Here is a 20,097-nt window from a genome sequence, read left to right as displayed (position 1 = left end):
AAATAGGAATTATTGGTCTAAAACTCTAAATGGTCAGAATCACAATTTAACTTCGTTTTACCCCCAAAGCACCACCTTTTATGCAACACGATTTTAAAGAAAATTAACAAATTAAGTGGACAAAAGTTTTACGACTACCCACAACATTCCATAACACTTTCCTCATAGATTCTCCCGTCCCTTCCTCCATCTACTGTCCCTCAAATTGATGGTCGCCGAGGAAACCAAAACACCTTATTGTTATGTTGGTAGGCACAGTAAATAGTGAGCTAGATTTGGAAAGTCATTTATTATAGCCACATGCTTGGCGAGCATGCAAACAAGCAAACCTAAGTTATAATTTTCTAAACACAGGTAAGTATTACATCTCACAATAATGCTCCAGATGAACAAACATTAGCAAAATTGAAATTAGCTCTCGATTTGAAAAGAAGAACGCATTTGACATTCATCAACTTAACCTGAAGAGTCAAGCAGGTTGTTCAGCTCCAGGTGTACAGAATCCGGCTAACTACCAGCACCCTTGTTTTTATTTGTCATCTCAGTGCCTCTTTCCTACCTTGCTGTGTCCGTCCTGGTAAGGGGAGAGCCACAGCCGATGCCCTGTGGCTTCCCACATTTAACCATCTTCAGCAAACACTCCATCCTGTAAATATTTTAGCATGCACACAAAGTGCTGGACAGTCAGGTTCTCCACCTGTGGAGTTGAACAAACCTTTAGCCTTGCTTTGACAATCCTTCCTCTGCTCGCTGTGATTTTGCATAGTTTCCATTTTACCTTTCATTTCCACGACTGCAACAATCAAATGTCCCCCACAGAGACATCACCGAATGACATAAAATGGCAACACCATTGCAATGGGATTAGCCAAACAAGGCGTCAACAAAAGCATCCAGTGTCAATAAGTAAGCGTTGTTCAAAAGGAAACTCAAGTGAATGTCATCATGAAAACTTGCTACACACGTTTTCGGTAGATATGCAAAGCACCTTTATGACCCCATCTTACCGTTTACCTTGAACGAAAGAGTTGTGGACACCAATGTCATTACCAAAATATCTTTATCAGGACATTACCCATCATATTGGATCAGAGTGATCTCAGATAACTATTGAACTATTATCATCTCATTGACGACGTGGGTGACACAGCATCTGTAGGGAGTAAACATAATCGTTGATCTAGTTGTAGTTTTTTTTGCATATAATAGGCTGGCACCATGGCCTACAGGTGCACAGACTCGTCTGTAAGCTGTCTAGCTTGGGTTCGAATCTCGACCCAACGATAAACTCATCCCGGTGTTTCATCAATGTGTGTGCCGTCCCTCGAATGGACGTTAAATTGAGCGTCCCATCTGCCTGCATTAGTTGGTAGACGTTAAAGAGCCCATGGTGTCCTTCGTGAAAAGTAGGTGCGCTACCGCCAGCACCCTGAACAAATGACAAATTCCTGCCCAATCCGGCTCCAATCAAATGTTGGGGCCTTACGAACCGGTTTTTTTAAGCCTTAGGCCAAACCTCCCCATGACAAACTCCACAAGAAGGGTGGAAATAAATGGCCGGCATTACGTAGTAGTATATATTTTTATAGACCATGGAAATGCATACAATGAAACATGGGTATTTAACCATAATTTTACACCCTTCAATGGACTAAATTAGGTCGTTTTGATGCATGTAAAGAAATAAATGTTCACATGAGTTGGCTTGTTTGCTATTTCCATCCGAGCATGTAACTCATAATGCTGAGATCTCCAGGTATAAATACTTTTTTGAACTTTAATTTAATTTCTGTAATGAGATGTCTCCAGGTACAATTTTCTTAATGAGATGAGAATCACCAAAATGATATTTCTTTGTTTGGAAGAGAGGGGAAGGGGTGCTGTTTGAAAGATTTACAACAAATGATCAGTAACCGATGCAAAAATGTAACATGCTCCATTGAAACAATATTAAATTTACCATGACTTTGATGAGGTTCTGGTAATGTTTTTCTATTGATATGAATCTCTATTTTTAGTTCAAGCAGAGAACAGTAAAACTTTGCAATGGCTGCCAAACAGAGAAACCCTAACCCCCTGTCCCACCCTCCCTCTCTCTCTACCAAATGTTTCACAACTCTTTCCACATAACTCCTGCTGTACCGTTCGAATTGGTGTCTGTGTGAGATCCGAAGCCGTAATGGGATAATCTGGTCCTTCAGAAGGGTAGAATCGACGACGGGAAAGAGCAGAAATCACCGCCCAGTGAGCCCGGCTCGATTCCCCCATTCCTTCTGGACTCCCCACCATTCGGCCCCACCTAAATGTTCCTCCAGAACCTGCTCCCCTGTGTTGTGTTGGACTTGGCAAGCCCTGAGGAAGAAGGAAGAAGAAAAACTGGTTTTTGTCCTTATTCTCAGGAATTTCAATTCCTACCATTCAAAAAATAAAAATCAGGAATATTTAATTAAGTACATTATATAAAATCTTATGTTTTCAAAACAAAAGGGCAAAACACAATTTTCCAACCTTTAAATGTATTTGCCAAAGTTTGATCGAATGAGCATTCAGTACAAGTTGATACACTGCATTTCCAAAAGCATTTGGACACCAAGAAAATATTCAGGGTTATTAGTTCACAACCGCACCAAACAAAGTGATGAAGTCAGCCAGGAGGGCTTGGTTAGCGTTTACGAAGTGAGCGGATAATCACACAAAGTATGAGACTGATGTCTTACAAGCATTGAGGACACTCTGCATCTGCACCCCTCTCACCATGCCCCTGAAATACCTCCCCCACCCTGTCCTGCACACTCCAAATGCCTCCTCGCCTGACCTCAAACATCCAAGCCTTCAACCTGACAGATATCTCAATCCAGGCTACTGTTGATGAACCAGATATCATCCGTTTAACAGAATCCTTCCTCCCACCCACAAGACATCACTGACTCCTCACTAGTGTCTCTCCCTGACGATTGCCTCCTCTGGTTTGATAGGCCTGAACCCTGCCCTAGCGCCAGAGTTGCATTTTACATCAATAACTCCATTTCTTACTGCCCTTGTACTGATCTTGCACCCCCAAACCCCAAGGAGTACCTCTCGGTGTGATTTCCCTTCTGCTCCCACTTCTAGTTTGTCTAAGTGTTGTACCATCCTCCAAACAGTGATGACTCCATCTACATCTCCCCCAAAGACAACATGGAGAAACTTTTAACCACTCATTCCACTTCACTCATCCTGATATGTGGTGGTTTCAATTGTCACAATAAAAATTGGCAGTGGTTGGTACCACTCTCACCAGCCATGCCACTCCAACAAAGGATTTCTGTGACTCCATGGGATTGATGCAATCTGTGTAACTTCCTAACCTGCATTTCTACCAATGGCAAATCCTCCCTTCTGGACTTGATGATGACCAATTTTCCCACAAATGTCTCCTGCTCTTCCTCCGTTTCAATTGGATCATCAGATCATATGTTTGTGAAAGCCAACATCTTTCTGGCTATTCACACAGAGCTGCCTCAGCGCTGATGAGTCTGGTAGTTGGCAGGTCTTCCTGTCAGCTATGATCTTTCTTGGGCATACCACATTTCAAAATTTGGCCTCCAAAGCCAGTCACCAGCTGGAAATCCTGCGTTGTACCAAGTCCTTCCATGGCACACCTGACCTCCAATACACCTTCCACATCCTCTTCAATCTCATTCTTCCCTACAAATATTCAAGACAGCTGTTCACCACCATATCAGCTCATCGCCCATCCAAAACAATTATCTTTTATACCCGTCAACCATCCCACCCCCAAGCACACCTCTCTCCATATAACTACATTTTCCTTCCGTATCCATCTTGTCCACCCCATGTACCGTTCTGTGTACTAGCTCTTCCGCAAGCCATTATTTATTTAAAAAAAAAAAAAAAAAAAAGCTTTGCCCGATGAGCTGAGATCGTGTTTTTGGGGTTTTTTCTTTTTTTACTATTTTGCTCTCAAGAATCATCATTCATCACAGTTTGATGTGTAATGAATAATATATAATATCAGGCTTTGCTAATAGGGTGCGTTTCCACAATTCTCACCAGCCGGCTACAGATCCTGGTGTACAGCTCGCCCGACGTTAACAGTTGGACAATGTCGGTTTTGAGGTGCTGTCCATGAAAGTCATCTTCATCAACAGTTCCAGCCTCTCCACATCCTTCACTTTCTGTTTCATTCTCCCATGGCTCCCATAGATCAGACACAATGTCTGATAATAGAAAGAGAATGTGAAGACTGTGAATGAAGATTCGGGAGAGCTAACCTTGCATCAATGTGAGAAATATAGGGAAGGAAACTGACCAGGTGAATAGCTGGACTTAGCGAGTGCCCATCGAATGTTGGCAACGACCTTGGCAGTAGCGTTGTCATAGCGACCCGGCCTACTTGCCATAGCAACCTGTGGGGAGAGTGGTGGGGGTTGAAGATGATTATAAAAGAAAAAAATACTGCAGATTACACCACACAGCCACTGCAATAAAAGCATCACAGAATTTAAAAAAATTAAATACCGTACATAAAAACAGAGATAGAAAATAAAATAGAGAGCACGGATAGGAGGATAACAAGAAAGAGTACTGGGAAAGAAGGGAAGACAGGGAAAAAGAGGGTGGAATGCAAAGGTTGAAACAAAAGAGATTGGTGAGAACAGGAAAAATAGAAGAGATACTATGATTATAAAGAGGGGAAGGAAGGTTGAGATTGAGGGGGAGAGAGAAATATTAGTATGAGGGAAGTAGAGAAAAGGGAAGGGGAGTTATAGGAGTAGTAATGATGTCACAGGGCGAGTTGTGAAAGATTGGTGAGGCTGCTATTTGCTTTTCCACTTTACAGACAAACAGTGACCTGCTTCAGCGAGTTATTCATTTAAAAGAATGGACAGGATTGGTTTGAACAGCAAAAAAAGAAAAAACAAAACTTCATTACTCAAAACAATGGAGATATACAGGTTATACCAGCATGACAGCTACACAGTTGTCCCATGATAGGACTTCATCAGTGTTGACTGTGTTGGGGTTGTAGTTTGTTACAGTAACAAGGTTATCAAGTATATTTGAAGAGCTGGCTGGCCTGCTATGGTTCTCATCTGAACTTGTAGTTCATATTATGGGGGACGCAGGTTGAAATCTCACATCCAAGATGTGTTTTTCTATTGTCTCCTGCAGGCGATGCACGTACAAGCTCCTCCATGAGCCTGAGATCAATGTAAAGAAAAACAAATAATGAAAACGGAATCCAAAATAGTACAAGCAAAATGGAAATGTGAATCGCGGAGACGACACCATAAAAAGTTGGTCAACAGAGAGCAGAGTCGCAGAGAAGACTACACTACCAGCTGCTGTCTATTTACCTCTCGTTGGACACAAAATCCAGTAAAATGAAAGATGAACATGTGTGGTATGTGAAACATTTGTTAAAGATTAAAATATGACCAAGACTTTTGTTTTTGTAAAGGGAAGGATAATTAAACTAATTATTTTGAAGGGTGTACACACTGTGCACACACCTACACACACATTTGATGTACCATACTCTTTTCTTTACAGAGCGTTGGTGCTGAAAAAGCAGTTTATTACCTTCACACCAAAGGTGGATGGAGGTTATGTTTTCACCCTTGTCTGTCTGTGAACAAGATATCTCAAAAAGTTGTGGATGGATTCGGGCGACACTTGTTGGACAGGTTGGGTATGTGACAAGGACGAATCGATTCGATTTTGGTGAAGATCTGGATTTAGATAGAAGAATTTAAGTGATTATTTACCATTGAGAAATAGGGCCAAAAACGATATACAATACAGTGCATTCAGAAAGTATTCCGACCCCTTCACTTTTTTCACATTTTGTTATGTTGCAGCCTTATGCTGAAATCGTTTAAATTCATTTTTTCCCTCATCAATCTACACTCAATACCCCATAATGACAAAGAGAAAACAGGATTTTAAAAATTTATTAAAAAGAAGAAACTGAAATATCACATTGACATAAGTATTCACACCCTTTGCTATGGCACTTTAACTTTAGCTCAGGTGCCTCCCATTTATATTGATCATCTTTGAGATGTTTCCACATCTTGATCGGGGTACACCTGTGGTAAATTCAATTGATTGGCCATGACTTGGAAAGGCACACACCTGTCTATATAAGTTCTCACAGCTGACAATGCATATCAGAGCAAAAACCAAGCCATGAGGTCGAAGGAACTGCCTGCAGAGCTTAGAGACAGGATTGTGTCGAGGCACAGATCTAGGGAAGTCTACAAAAAAATTCTGCTGCATTGAAGGTTCCCAAGAGCACAGTGGCCTCCATAATTCTTAAATGGAAGAAGTTTGGAACAACCAGGACTCTTCCTAGAGTTGGCCGCCCGGCCAAACTGAGCAATCGGGGGAGAAGGGCCTTGGTGAGAGAGGTGACCAAGAACCCGATGGTCACTCTGGCTGAGCTCCAGAGATCCTGTGTGGAGATGGGAGAAACTTCCAGAAGGACAACCATCACTGCAACATTCCACCGATCTGGGCTTTATGGCAGAGTGGCCAGGAGGAAGCATCTCCTCAGTGAAAGACACATGAAAGCCCGCTTGGAGTTTGCAAAAAAGCACATAAAGTACTCTCAGACGGTGAGCAACAAAATTATGTGGTCTGATGAAACCACGATTGAACTGTTTGGCTTCCGTCTGGCCACTCTGCCATAGAGCACAGATCGGTGGAGTGTTGTAGTGATGGTTGTCCTTCTGGAAGTTTCTCCCATCTCCACACAGGATCTCTGGAGCTCAGCCAGAGTGACCATCGGGTTCTTGGTCACCTCTCTTACCAAGACCCTTCTCCCCCGATTGCTCAGTTTGGCCGGGCGGCCAGCTCTAGGAAGAGTCCAGGTTGTTCCAAACTTCGTCCATTTAAGAATTATGGAGGCCACAGTGCTCTTGGGAATCTTCAATGCAGCAGAATTTTTTTTGTAGGCTTCTCCAGATCTGTGCCTCGACACAATCCTGTCTCTGAGCTCTGCAAGCAGTTCCTTCGACCTCATGGCTTGGTTTTGGCTCTGATATGCATTGTCAGCTGTGAGACCTTGTATAGACAGGTGTGTGCCTTTCCAAATCATGTCCAATCAATTGAATTTACCACAGGTGGACTCCAATCAAGGTGTAGAAACATCTCAAAGATGATCAAGAGAAATGGGAGGCACCTGAGCTAAATTTCAAGTGTCATAGCAAAGGGTCTGAATAACTATGTCAATGTGATATTTCAGTTTTTTATTTTTAATAAATTTGCAAAACTTTCTAAAATCCTGTTTTCTCTTTGTCATTATGGGGTATTGAATGGAGATTGATGAGGGAAAAACTGAATTTAAACGATTTCAGCGTAAGGCTGCAACATAACAAAATGTGAAAAAAGTGAAGGGGTCTGAATACTTTCTGAATGCACTGTATAGCAGCACGTTTAAATAAATTTGTGGACGACTTCTGACAAAACGAGGTGCATAAATTGGTTGGGTGACAAGAACAAGCCGATTAGATTTTGGTTCAGATCTGGATCCAGATACAACCTATCAGTGGGATTCAAAACAAACTGTTCACCTGGCGAAGGAATGCTCTCCACCGAATGACGTTCTAGATGTCAAGTGTTATACTGGGTGGTTTGCCATTGCCTTCCCAGCATTGTTTGTCCATGCTCTATCCTTTTAAATGCTTAGCATGAAGAAAGTAAGGAGCACATACCATTTTAAAAGGCTTACTAGTATAACTCGGCCTGGGTTTGAACCACCGACCTCCCAGACGAGCAGACTCTCGTACCGTTATGCCCCCGAATCTGGAGTATTTTATGTATGTATGTATATATATATATATATTGTTACGGATTCGGGGGTCGGCTCTCCCCTTATCAAGGGGGGGTTAATCCCCTTGTCCTTTTAAGCTGGCCGTCCCGAGTCCTGCAAGCTACAACGCTCCTCCCGGTCGGTCTTGGATAGGGTGATTGGTCAATTTGGGTCCCAAATACCTAATTACCAACACCGACCGCGAGCAGGGAAATAACTCCTGCTCAAACCACGGACATGATGGTAAATGCCGAGCGGTTAGCAGTCCGCGATCCGAGCCGTTAACAAATGACTAACCCGATTCTGAGCGGTGCGATCGTGCCACAGGTACTCAATGGAAAGAAAGGACGGAGGCGATCGGATTAGGGAAAAACCAAGAAATAACAAGGTGATTTATTAACAACCAAAAAAGAAGAGGAAATGAAAGGAATATACAAGGAAGAAGAAGAAGAAGGACACAGGGCAGGCTTAACTATAGTCTTAACTTAACACCCCAGGACAAACATATACACTCACATGGGATTGTAGTGGGTAGGGTGGAAGGTCCAGGTAGATGATCCAGGCTACAGTCGACCCCCGTCCAGGCTCCGGTTCCGCAGGCGAAACCCGGCAGGCAGCTCTGCGTATCGTTGGCGTGTGACCGGACCTTACATATGGCGGGGGGGAAGTCCTTCGCAAATGTGCGCTCTTGGATATGTCCTTTCAATAAGCACCTATACCCACAAGTTCGTTATCAGCCCTCTCTCCCAACGAGTCCGTTGTGCGCAGTTCTATCGAAAGGAGTCCGTTTGCAAAGCACGTATATCCTCAAGTCCTTCAATAACGACGGTCCCCTGCGCAGTCCTCAAGACCGTTACAATCAGCCGCCTCTGCGCAGTCCGAAGCAGTACCACAAGCCGTCTCTCCTCGAAGTCCATAAAAGGGGCTCTGCGCAGTTTCGTCTCTCTCATCGGACCTGGTGAAAAGGCTTGCGCTCGCGCTTACATTACACGCTCCCAGATCACTCCACGCTTCATCAAGCCACGCCCGCCAGAGATATTTCATCAGCCCTGGTTGGCTGGTGGGGCTTACCGGCCACACCTTTGATGACTAGTTGACGTGGCCACACCTTTTCCTTGGCGCTCTGCCCCCTTCTTCCTCGAGCCGACCGCATGGTCAATGGCGGCGCCTGACCGAACGCGAACCAAGGCGCGTAACAGAATTGGGAGAGAGAGGTTGGCAAAATGGACGAAAGGGCCTACTCCTTATTTGATTGATGCAACAAAGATTCAACTATTGGAAACACAGCCTTAACTAACACATAATAAGGAAATAACTGAGTTCCTATGGTGGCCTACGTGTTGCTTGTGGACTAACTAGGGGTGCTACCTTTAACTTTTAACGTCATATTTACAAGCGATTATTATTTACAAAAGTGTGGGTTCCAAAACCGCAACTATATATATATATATATATATATATATATATATATATATATATATATATACATACAGTGAAACCTTGACTTACGAGTTTAATTCGTTCTGTGACCGAGCTCGTAACTCAATTTGCTCGTTTCTCAAATTAAATTTCCCCATTAAAATGCATTGAAATGCTATTAATCCGTTCCAGCCCCCAAAAAACCACACCAATTTTTTTTGTTACGTGTTTTTAAATAAGAAAAATGTACTTTATAAATAACAAATAATGTATAAACAAGCACGACCTCGTATATACTGTACATAATAAGCGGCGTTATGCGCGCTGCTTGTAAACAAGGAGGAAGCAGACAACGCGGTAATTTGTGAGTCTTTATTCAAGAGCTCACTGTAACACTGGTGCTGGCGCACTCCGGGCTGCGCGCCCAGTGTATATCCTGAGGCCACGCCTACCCCTCGGCGTGGCCACCGCCCACTTGGTGCGCGGAATGATGTCACCACGCCAGTGAGCTTCCGTGTCCGCCACAATGCAAAGAAATAAACTGGTTTTATTAAGTGTATTTACCTTGAAGATCAGACGAAGATGCTGGCGGAGGTGGAGGAGATGACTTTTGCCTTTTTCGCCACACTTTCCTCGCTTTCACTTGCAGGGCGTTTCAATAAAAACCTGTCCAACGAGGTTTGTTTCTTCCTCCCTTTCAAAATGTTTCGATCGTACTGCTACGATCGTACTGCCTCGCCAAGTCGACAACACGCACACCTCGCTCATGTTTTTCGACGATTGCGTGTTTTATATCCAAGCACATCATCCTTTTCTTCTTCTCAGTACTGCCCTTGGCACTCAATTTCTTAGGACCCATGGTTAAAACTAAGAAATTTTCCAAAATAACCAACATGCGAAAACAAAGCAGCAGCGATATACGGCAGAGATGCTTGCACGGCAAGATAACCACGTGACCGGAACGCTCGTTGGGCCACCTAGTGGCGGGTGGCGTAAGCTCGTAACTCAGATCTCGGCTCGCATCTCAAAGCAAAAAACCGCCCGAGCGACGGCTCGTATCTCGGAAAACTCGTAAGTTGGTGCACTCGTAAGTCAAGGTTTCACTGTATATATACACAGACTTGGCATTTAATATGGAATATTTTTTTTTGGGGGTGAACTTACTTTTCAAGATGACTTAGAACCAAAAGTTCATTGGAATTATGTTGAAATTATTCTAGATTTTGTTAATGTGACCTTTAAAAGAAACAAACACCACATTTGACATTTCAAAGCAAATAAATTGATCCTTGAAAGTGATGTAAACTGATATCGAACTCAATCCACGGACAGTACTGTTAAACTTCTGTACGTTTTCCAGAAGTATCTCTTTGTTTTGCACGTTAGCCAAAAAAAATTTCAACAAAAACAAAAGCTAAATTATGACTGGGATTATGGACAGTAAAATTACAGTTCAGTACTTCGCGTAAACCCCACGAGCATTCAGGAGAGCACGTACACATCGAGGCATGCTGTTCACGAGATTTGCCAAGGTTTGGACAGGAATCGCTTGCCATGCAGTGACAATAGTCTGCTGCAATTCACGCACAGAGGCAGGCTGCTGGTCCAAGTTGTCGATTTGACGCGTTAATTCTGCCCACAAGTTCTCTATTGGATTCATATCCGGGGACATGGCAGGCCATTCCATATGCTCGACACCACGGTCAACAAGAAAGTGTTGGATCATGCGAGCACGATGAGGCCGTGCATTGTCATCTTGGAAGACAAAGTTTCCTCGAAAGGCTGCACAAGCAAATGGAAGCAATGTTTCTTCCAGAATGACCCTGTACTTGAACTGGTTCAGGTTTCCATTCAGAACAACCAGGTCAGTTTTTCCCCCTGCATGAAAAGCAGCCCAAACGGTCACCCCACCACCTCCAGCTTGGACTCTTGGCACGATACAATCTTCATTGTGGGCTTCATGCACTTGTCTGCGCACTCGGACGCGGCCATCTTGACGATAGACCAGAAATCTAGACTCGTCACTGAAGGTCACGTGATTCCAGTGTCCTGGCTGCCATTGACGGTGCTCTCTGGCCCACTGCAATCGGCGCTGGCTGTGTTGTCTGGTCAGGCGTGGCTTTCTCAGGGGACGCCTGGCACGATAGCCTGCTTGAACCAGTCGTTGGTTGACTAGCCTTCTGGATACAGGCACATTTGTCAGTTGCTGCCACTCAGCCCTAAGCCGATTAGCTGACTTGGTATGGCCATTGCAGACTAACCGGTGCAGCTGGCGATCATCCCTCCTTGTGGTTCTGCGGGGAGGTCCTAGCCTCGGTATTGGAGTAGGGACACCCCTCTGAGCATTTCGTTTCAGGATCTTTGACACCTGACCTTGAGTGATGCCATACTGCCGAGCAATAGCATGCTGTTTCATGACAGAATTTCGTAAAGCCACCACTCCATGACAAACAGCATTGTCAAGTTGACGGACCATCTCCAGAGGAAGCGGCATTAACTTTTGTAGATGTGCAGCAGTTGTTTTCCACTAATACAGAACGCAACAACCCTTATATACTCGATTGTGAAGCCAATCGTCAAATGTACCTGTCCTTACATTTTGTCACGCCACCTGTGATATAATCCTGTTATTGACTTCTTGCTGCGAAAGACAATCAGTGACATGGCTCTTTCAACAAAGACATCACCGAAGGGTAAAATAAACTCACCAGATTGATATACTGAGTTCAGAAAGTAAACCCAAGTCAAGAAAAAAAAAAATTCCATATTAAATGCCAAGTCTGTGTGTGTGTGTGTATATATATATATATATATATATATATATATATATATATATATATATATATATATATATATATATATATATATATATATATATATATATATATATATATATATATATATTATATATATATATATATCAATACATGTAATCATGAGTTTCCTGCTTTTTTAATATGCAGTTTAATCAGCCGACAGTGTGTAACAACAAACAATTACGAAAAGTCGGTTGAACAAAAAAGTAAAGCCTGTTTAAATTTACAGCCGATTGAATGCACGGTGGTCATGAAAATTACATGTCGACGTTAACCTTCGTTGTAAACAAGAGTTCAGGTCAAATCTGAGCCACTCATCTATGAACGACTCGTGTTCAAGTATCATGCAAGAGTCAAGTAGTCTAATCTTCATGTTTTTGTCATGGAGAACAATGTGGGAAGTAAGTAATCAAATTCACTTGTGTTACGTGCTCCTCCACGACCCTCTGGTCTCGGTATACCTCCGAACCCCGGGAGGAGTCGTGGCAGAAAAATATATATTATTCCGTGTCGAAATCAATAAGGAAACCACACCAATGATTATAAACAAACCAATAATATATTAAAAATCACACAGGAATAACATCACCAATAACGATAGCAAATCCAGACAATCAAAATCTTAAGATGGTACCATCTTATCCATTACTTATCTCAAACTCACGGCACTCCCCAATGTCTCTATAACTCTCCAAGGCGAAGTTGATTCACTCCCGCGATCGTGGGAACAATGTCCGATCAAGATCAATCGAGGCGTAGGTGGTCGAAGCGGCACAGAAGTCACGTGGTCCAACACCCAGCAAACTCTCGGTAGAATGGAAAATCCCGAAAGACGCACGCCGACATACACGTTCGCCGTTCAATCAGCGAACCGCCGTGTAACCTTCAAACGCCGCTTTCGCACACACGCATCCCCGGCAGACGGCCGGAGGATGAGAAAAGTTGCCGCGTACCAAAACCTTCTTCGGTGGACGCAGCGTGCGGGGCAGAATGGTGGACGGCTCTCACTCGAGCCGGAGCCTCTAGACAAGGATTCTCCGGAACCTCAATGCCGATACCTGACTATGCAGGTTCCTCAATATTCCGGCGATAACACCTATCGCACGATATTCCTTTCAAGGACTCAAAGTTCACTCGCGATGTACGCTCGACCACGCTAGGTACGGAGCTTCGCCACACGTCTTCCCCGACCTTTGCCTCACGACCTCTTCTTCCTCGCTCGACCTCTTCCGGGTCACGATCCGATTTCCTGTCTCATTTTTACCATGAGCGCTTTTAACCTTTTACCCACAATAACCATTTCCCTTAAACAACAATAATTGCCGTTTCCTTCCAACCCCGATAAGAATAACAATACATAACCAGCAACGTTACAAGTGGATGAAAGCCACAACCACGAAAGGGCCGAATCCGTAACACTTCCCCCCCTCAAGAAAGAAAGTTTGAACACAGCGAAAACTTTCTTTGTAGGCAAACTCTGTAAACAAACAAAGTAAACTCACAACCCAAATCATCAAGTCCCGTGAACCACAATAATCAATATTTCCCAAAAATAAAGCAACAAACTTCGAACAACCCACAGAGATTTCCAAAGTTAATTGACTGGACAAAGCATCAGCCACGACATTGTCCCTGCCCTTTACATGTTCAATTTCCCAGTTGGACTCCTGCAAAGCCAACCTCCATCTCATCACCCTCTGATTTTACTTTTTGTTTCTTTTGAATGAAGTTTAAGGGGTAGTCATCAAAAACCCAAAGTCAAGCAAATCTAGAGCACTTTTCCCGGGAGGCCGAGCTGAAAGCCAGGTTCCATGATGGTTGGGTGGTGAGGCCTGGAAGTATTCACTACATGGACGCCTTTAGGAACGTGGAGTTCACGGTTAGTCCGTGCAGGAAAGTTCACTACATGGACGCCTTTAGGAACGTGAAGTTCACTGTTAATCCGTGTAGGAAAGTTCACTACATGGACGCCTTTAGGGACGGTTAATGGTTTAGGAACGGTTCCTTTAGGAACCTTCAGGAACGGTTAATTTAGGAACGGTTCACGGTTAATCCGTGTAGGAATATTTGCTCGGCTGCTCCACAGCATTCAGTGCTTCAACTCTTTCTAACTTTCGTAATCATCACGGTTGGACCGCTTGTCACTGTAGTCCCGGGAATAGCGCACTCCTTCTTGGCCCCTACCCTGATAATCCTTCCTTCGGGAGCTGCCGTACTCTGGGAGCCTCCATAATAATATCGATTGCGGCCACCACCAAAACTACTACTCCGTTGTCCTCCTCGGTAGCCCCCTCGCCACCTACAGCCTGCCTTCTCTACGGCTATGGTCCGACCCTCCAAATCCTTACCATTCCAATTCTTCTCTGCCTCTTTGGCGTCCTTTGTCCTTTCAAACGTGACAAAGCCAAACCCTCTTGACTTTTATGTTTCCCTGTCTTTTACCAACCGCACTTCCAAAAGCGGTCCATATTTGCTGAAGACAGAGGTCAGAACTTCTTCCTTTGTTCTGAAGTTCAGTCCACCTACAAATAACTTGCTACATTTGTCGCCATCCCTAACTGGTGTGGTGTTATTTTCCCTCCTGGGCTTTTTAACAACCATCGGGTTACCATAAATTTGACCACCGGCCAAATCATTCCCGATAACAACAGATACTCCCTCTACAGGAAGAGTGGCTTGTAAACCTGACACCAAATCGGACTCAAAATGGATGGCATGAAGTGGAGCTCTAACACAGCCACCAATTCCCTGTAAACGAACACTATCACCAGTTCCCGTCTCCTCTGACAATGGCAAGATGCCTTCAAGCATTAAAGATTGATGTGCTCCTGTGTCCCTCAACACCCTAACAGGTCTCCGGTTAGTCGGGTCTCCACCCAGTGACACCAACCCCTCTGAAATAAATGGTTGGTAACCCTTTTGAGGGCGATTTCTCACATTGGCCATTGCATTCGGAGTTGTACTAGTCGAACTCCGCTCCTGATTTTCCTTTCCAGGAGCATAACAGTGGGACATCAAGTGTCCAGGTTTATGGCAAATAGCGCAAGTAGGCCCAGAGGAGAACCTCGTGGTTTGTCTCGAGCCCCCCGGAGGATAAGTCTGCCTTGGAACTGGTATCTTCAGATTTCTAGAAGTCGTGGTATCAGAGTGATCCACATCGTCATCTCGAGGTCGCCCCCATGAAGTTTCGTTCTCCGCCCCTGATGTACCATAGCTCCCCTGGCTAGGTCTAGGCGAGAAGTTAGGTTTGTGGAACCCCATCCTGTGGGTTAAGGCATAGTCATCAGCCATGGCTGCTGCCTCATACAGCTTTGGTACTTTCCTTTCCTCCAGATGAACTTTAATGTCCTCGTGGACACACTGTTGGAATTCCTCCACCAAGATCAATTGTCGCAATAGTTCGAAGTCTTTCCCAACCCCTTTGGAATCACACCACCTGTCAAACATGGTTTCTTTCATTCTGGCAAACTCCACATGGGTCTCACTCTCCCTCTTCCTGGCATTCCGGATTTTTTGCCGGTAAGCTTCCGGGACCAATTCATAGGCTTTGAGAATGTTCTTCTTCACTATCTCATAATCTGCTCATTGGTCACTCGGTAAAGCCGAATAAATATCTTGAGCTTTACCCACCAGAACACTTTGCACTAATATGGTCCAGGACTCCTCAGGCCATTTTAGCAGTTGAGCCACTTTCTCAAAGTGTGAAAAGAATTTGGCTACCTCCTTTTCATTGAAGGGTGGAACCAGCCTCACATGTCTGCCAACATCCCAGGTGTTCTGACTAGGTGTCGAACCAGTCGGCATGGATGGTACCTCTCCCCGTTCTTTCATTACATCCAGCTCCTCGAGTCTAATTTCCTGCTGAAGCACCATTTCACGGTCCTTTAACTCCCTTTCGGCTTTTCTCTCCTCTGCTTTTTCTCTCCTCTAACCTTTCCTGGAGTTCTCTTTCAACACTCCTTTCCTCGGCTCTTTCTTGTGCTTTTTTCTCTTCTAACCTTTCCTGGAGTTCTCTTTCCTGTATGGCTCTTCTTTCCTCGAGTTCTCTTTCCTGTGCTTTTAACCTTTCCTGGAGTTCTCATTCCTGTGCTGCCCTTTCCTTTTCTGCTTTCCTTTCCCCTGCTCTTTCTTGTGCTCTTTTCTCTTCTAACCTTTCCTGGAGTTCTCGTTCAACTCTCCTTTCCTCTGCTTTTCTTTCTTCGAGTTCTCTTGCAGCTCTCCTTTCCTCTGCTTTTTCCCTTTCCTGGCTCTGCAATTGCATCTCCAGTTTCCGGAGCTCCACATTTTCTTGTTCCTCGGGTAACCAATCCAAAGCTCCCTCTTCCCATGTTCCTTGTCCCACCAGAGATTCTATCACCAATCTCTGCATCTCTGCTTTCCTCATATTCGTTCGAACCTCCAAGCTAAAATGTCTGGCCAATACCAAGAGGTCCGATTTTAATAACGCTCTCAACTGTGCCTCACTAGGGGTCACTGCAAACTTCTCTGCGTCAAACTCCATGGTGACTATTGTTAACACCTGTTAACCTTCACACAATAAATTAAAAATATATATATATATATTATTTTTTTTGGAAAAAAAATTGGGAATGTTGGAAAAACTTCCAAATTTGGGAATTCTGGGAATGTTAGGGAATTCTTTCCAGGACTAAATTGAGGGAATTTTAGATCCCGGACACAGACCCAATTTCAAGCCCACGCGTCAATTGGACGAGCCCCCAATTTCTGTTACGTGCTCCTCCCCGACCCTCTGGTCTCGGTATACCTCCGAACCCCGGGAGGAGTCACGGCAGAAAAATATATATTATTCCGTGTCGAGATCAATAAGGAAACCACACCAATGGTTATAAACAAACCAATAATATATTTTTAAAATCACACAGGAATGACATCACCAATAACGATAACAAATCCAGACAATCAAAATCTTAAGATGGTACCATCTTATCTATTACTTATCTCAAACTCACGGCACTCCCCAATGTCTCTATAACTCTCCAAGGCGAAGTTGATTCGCTCCAGCGTCGTGGGAACAATGTCCGATCAAGATCAATCGAGGCGTAGGCGGTCGAAACGGCACAGAAGTCACGTGGTCCAACACCCAGCAAAGTCGCGGTAGAATGGAAAATCCCCAAAGATGCGCCGACGTACACGTTCAATCAGCGAACCGCCGTGTAACCTTCAAATGCCGCTTTCGCACACACGCATCCCCGGCAGACAGCCGGAGGATGAGAAAAGTTGCCGCATACCAAAACCTTCTTCGGTGGATGCAGGGTGCGGGGCAGAATGGCGGACGGCTCTCACTCGAGCCGGAGCCTCTAGGCAAGGATTCTCCGGAACCTCAATGCCGATACCTGACTATGCAGGTTCCTCAATATTCCGGCGCTAACACCTATCGCACGATATTCCTTTCAAGGACTCAAAGTTCACTCGCGATATACGCTCGACCACGCTAGGTACGGAGCTTCACCACACGTCTTCCCCGACCTTTGTCTCACGACCTCTTCTTCCTCGCTCTACCTCTTCCGGGTCACGATCCGATTTCCTGTCTCATTTTTACCATGAGCGCTTTTAACCTTTTACCCACAATAACCATTTCCCTTAAACAACAATAATCGCCGTTTCCTTCCAACCCCGATAAGAATAATAATACATAACCAGCAATGTTACAAGTGGATGAAAGCCACAACCACGGAAGGGCCGAATCCATAACACTAGTTTTACTTGTTGTTTTACTTGTCCATCTCCACAAACATACGATGGATCGAAAATATCACACATCTCTCGTTACACTACCAACAAGCTCAAACATTTCCCACAATCACACTCAAGTGACACCCTTTTACTGAGATCAGAGATCAAAAGCCAAACCATAATTCCATTCCTCCTTTTATTCTCAGCCAATCTAGAACTCAGTTGATAATTATGGTTTTCCATCACTGTCTTGAATAAACGTTTCCAAATATAAGCTCTCAATCTTAATGAAGTCATGTGCAGACATGACAATGGCGTGCATCTGATCACGCTTCCACATCGAGCTCAGGCACATGCATGTATTGCAAATTTCCAAATAGTACAACTTTGCAAGGAAATCGCTACATCAATTCAAAAATGTCGCACAATGAGACACCACAGCAACAACCAGAATGGGGTCTTTATATTGGAAAAAAGCAAGGTTTGTGGTCATTCGGTTATAATACATGGTAAAAACTGCTATGTGTGGTCACCACTCATGCAGAGCTAGAGAGGAGGTTAAATTTCCTAAACTATACGTTTGAAATTAAATATGGCCACACAAGACTTGAAAATTGCATTTCTTTACTCCATCCATCGTGCCTCAGCAGAGAAATGCTGAACTTTCATCAGTCAAACTCGACATCCATGAAATCTATTCCCATATGTTGTGTCCACACGACTAGTACAATGATACAAGGATATTGGACACAGGAGACTTGCACTCAACACCATATTTGTTATATCTACCATTTTGTTAATTTAATTTCACTATCGGAGTTACTGGGGAGGGGAAGAAGAACAGTGGAGCAGGCATAGGGGACATTAACCAGAGTTTTTGTCGGGAGGAGTGGGGGTGAAGTGGGTTGTAGGGTGATGAATGAACAAAAACAGAGAGCATGTTCACCTTTTGACGAGACCCTCTCACAGACGTCACATATACAATCACCCATCCATACTTACTAGACCTGCCAATGTCCATGCACCCCTCTTTTGTGTCACCACCAAACCAGTTCAAATGGTGATTATTTGATTCAAATGTGAACGGCAGAACTTCAAAACAACAGAGCTACACCACTGGAAAAGTCACATCAAAGTTTCAATCCTGATCTTGCAGCACGTCCATGAAACCTATGTTAAGCTTCATCAAATTTATTGACAATAGGTACAAAATGCTCTTAATGATAAATTTTGTGTTTGAGATCCTCAATAATACATTCATCTACAAGAAAAACTCATCAATGTGATCTTAAAAAAAAAAAAAAAAAAAAAAAAAAAAACAGGTCCTTCAGCATGGATGGACAACCGTTTCAGCTTCAGTGAAGCCTTATTGAGAAAATAAATTATGCTTATTTAAATACTTATATATTGGGTCATATGCTGGAGTAGTTTCGAAACAGCAAAGAAAGAGATGGTCTTGTACGAATGATAAGCGAAATTGGAAAATAGAAATCCATGATGATATCGTAAGAAATTCCTAGACTTTATCAAATGATGTCGGTGAGCTGGCAGGATATATTGGAGGGTTGCACACTCACCTGAGCTCAGTCTCGCCTAGTTTTGATGCTCGACTCAGATATTGAAAGTCATGGTGCTTCTCACGCAGGGCGATGCATCAATGCATGTGCCGTCATCCATTAGATGGACATTAAGCCGGAGGACCGATACGATAGCACTGGGGGCGTTGGTGGACATTAGAGATTCTTCATTTTGCATAGAGCATGAAAGTACTCGTAATTTCCAGCATCCAAAACAAATTATACATTCCTGCCATAGTCAAGCATCAACCGTGGCCATCTGGCTCATGAAAGACCTGGGCAAGAATCGTTCAAAACTCCACCCAATGCCACAAGGTTGGATTATTGGGGATGACGATCAACGACGAAGATCAAATAGTACGGGTGCATGATCCGTGTGTCCTGACAATCTCCCGCTGGAGTCATTCCCATCAACCAAAAAAAAAAAAAAAAAACACCTTTAGTGCTATTGAAGTAGTCCAGAAGCATTCCGGATAATCACACTTATACGCCACCCCATTGAACCTTTATTTATTTTTTGGAATTAAAGTATTGGAAAACTGGAGGTTCTTGGAAGTATGATGAAGGCAATTTGTGTTGTACAGTGTTCAAATATGTAATTGTGGTGCTGCGCACACATGACTCGATTGCCAGAGAGGTAGGCCACAACGCGTTGGTATAACAAAGAGTCTTTATTCAAAGCTCGTACTTCAGCACTGGGCGGGCTCGAGCTTAGAGCCCGCATATATATGCCGAGGCCACGCCTAGTCCCCGGGCGTGGCCGATCGGTCGA

At 43.9% G+C, this 20,097-nt stretch overlaps 1 protein-coding gene across 8 annotated transcripts in view; it reads right to left on the bottom strand.

The window, feature by feature from the left end:
- LOC137429916 (uncharacterized) overlaps positions 1-20,097 on the bottom strand; it is a 46,757-nt gene that overhangs the window by 18,305 nt on the left and 8,355 nt on the right. For 3 of the 8 annotated variants that reach the window (XM_068120289.2, XM_068120288.2, XM_068120290.2), the window contains 3 exons: positions 4,313-4,409; positions 4,054-4,220; positions 2,143-2,352 (listed from right to left, as the gene is read on the bottom strand). In XM_068120289.2, coding sequence (XP_067976390.2) covers positions 2,143-2,352; positions 4,054-4,220; positions 4,313-4,403 — 468 coding nt within the window. In that variant the 5' untranslated portion in view covers positions 4,404-4,409. Of the gene's footprint in view, positions 1-2,142; positions 2,353-4,053; positions 4,221-4,312; positions 4,410-5,142; positions 5,314-20,097 lie in introns of those variants that run through there. The other 5 variants (XM_068120295.2, XM_078779973.1, XM_068120294.2 and 2 more) reach the window with 3 other exon arrangements.

The sequence above is a fragment of the Myxine glutinosa genome, chromosome 6 (genome assembly GCF_964187855.1).
Source record: "Myxine glutinosa chromosome 6, kmMyxGlut1.1, whole genome shotgun sequence".
Lineage (NCBI taxonomy): Eukaryota > Metazoa > Chordata > Myxini > Myxiniformes > Myxinidae > Myxine > Myxine glutinosa.
The sequence above is the reverse complement of the archived record's forward strand: the minus strand, read 5'-3'. Positions and strand labels throughout refer to the sequence as shown.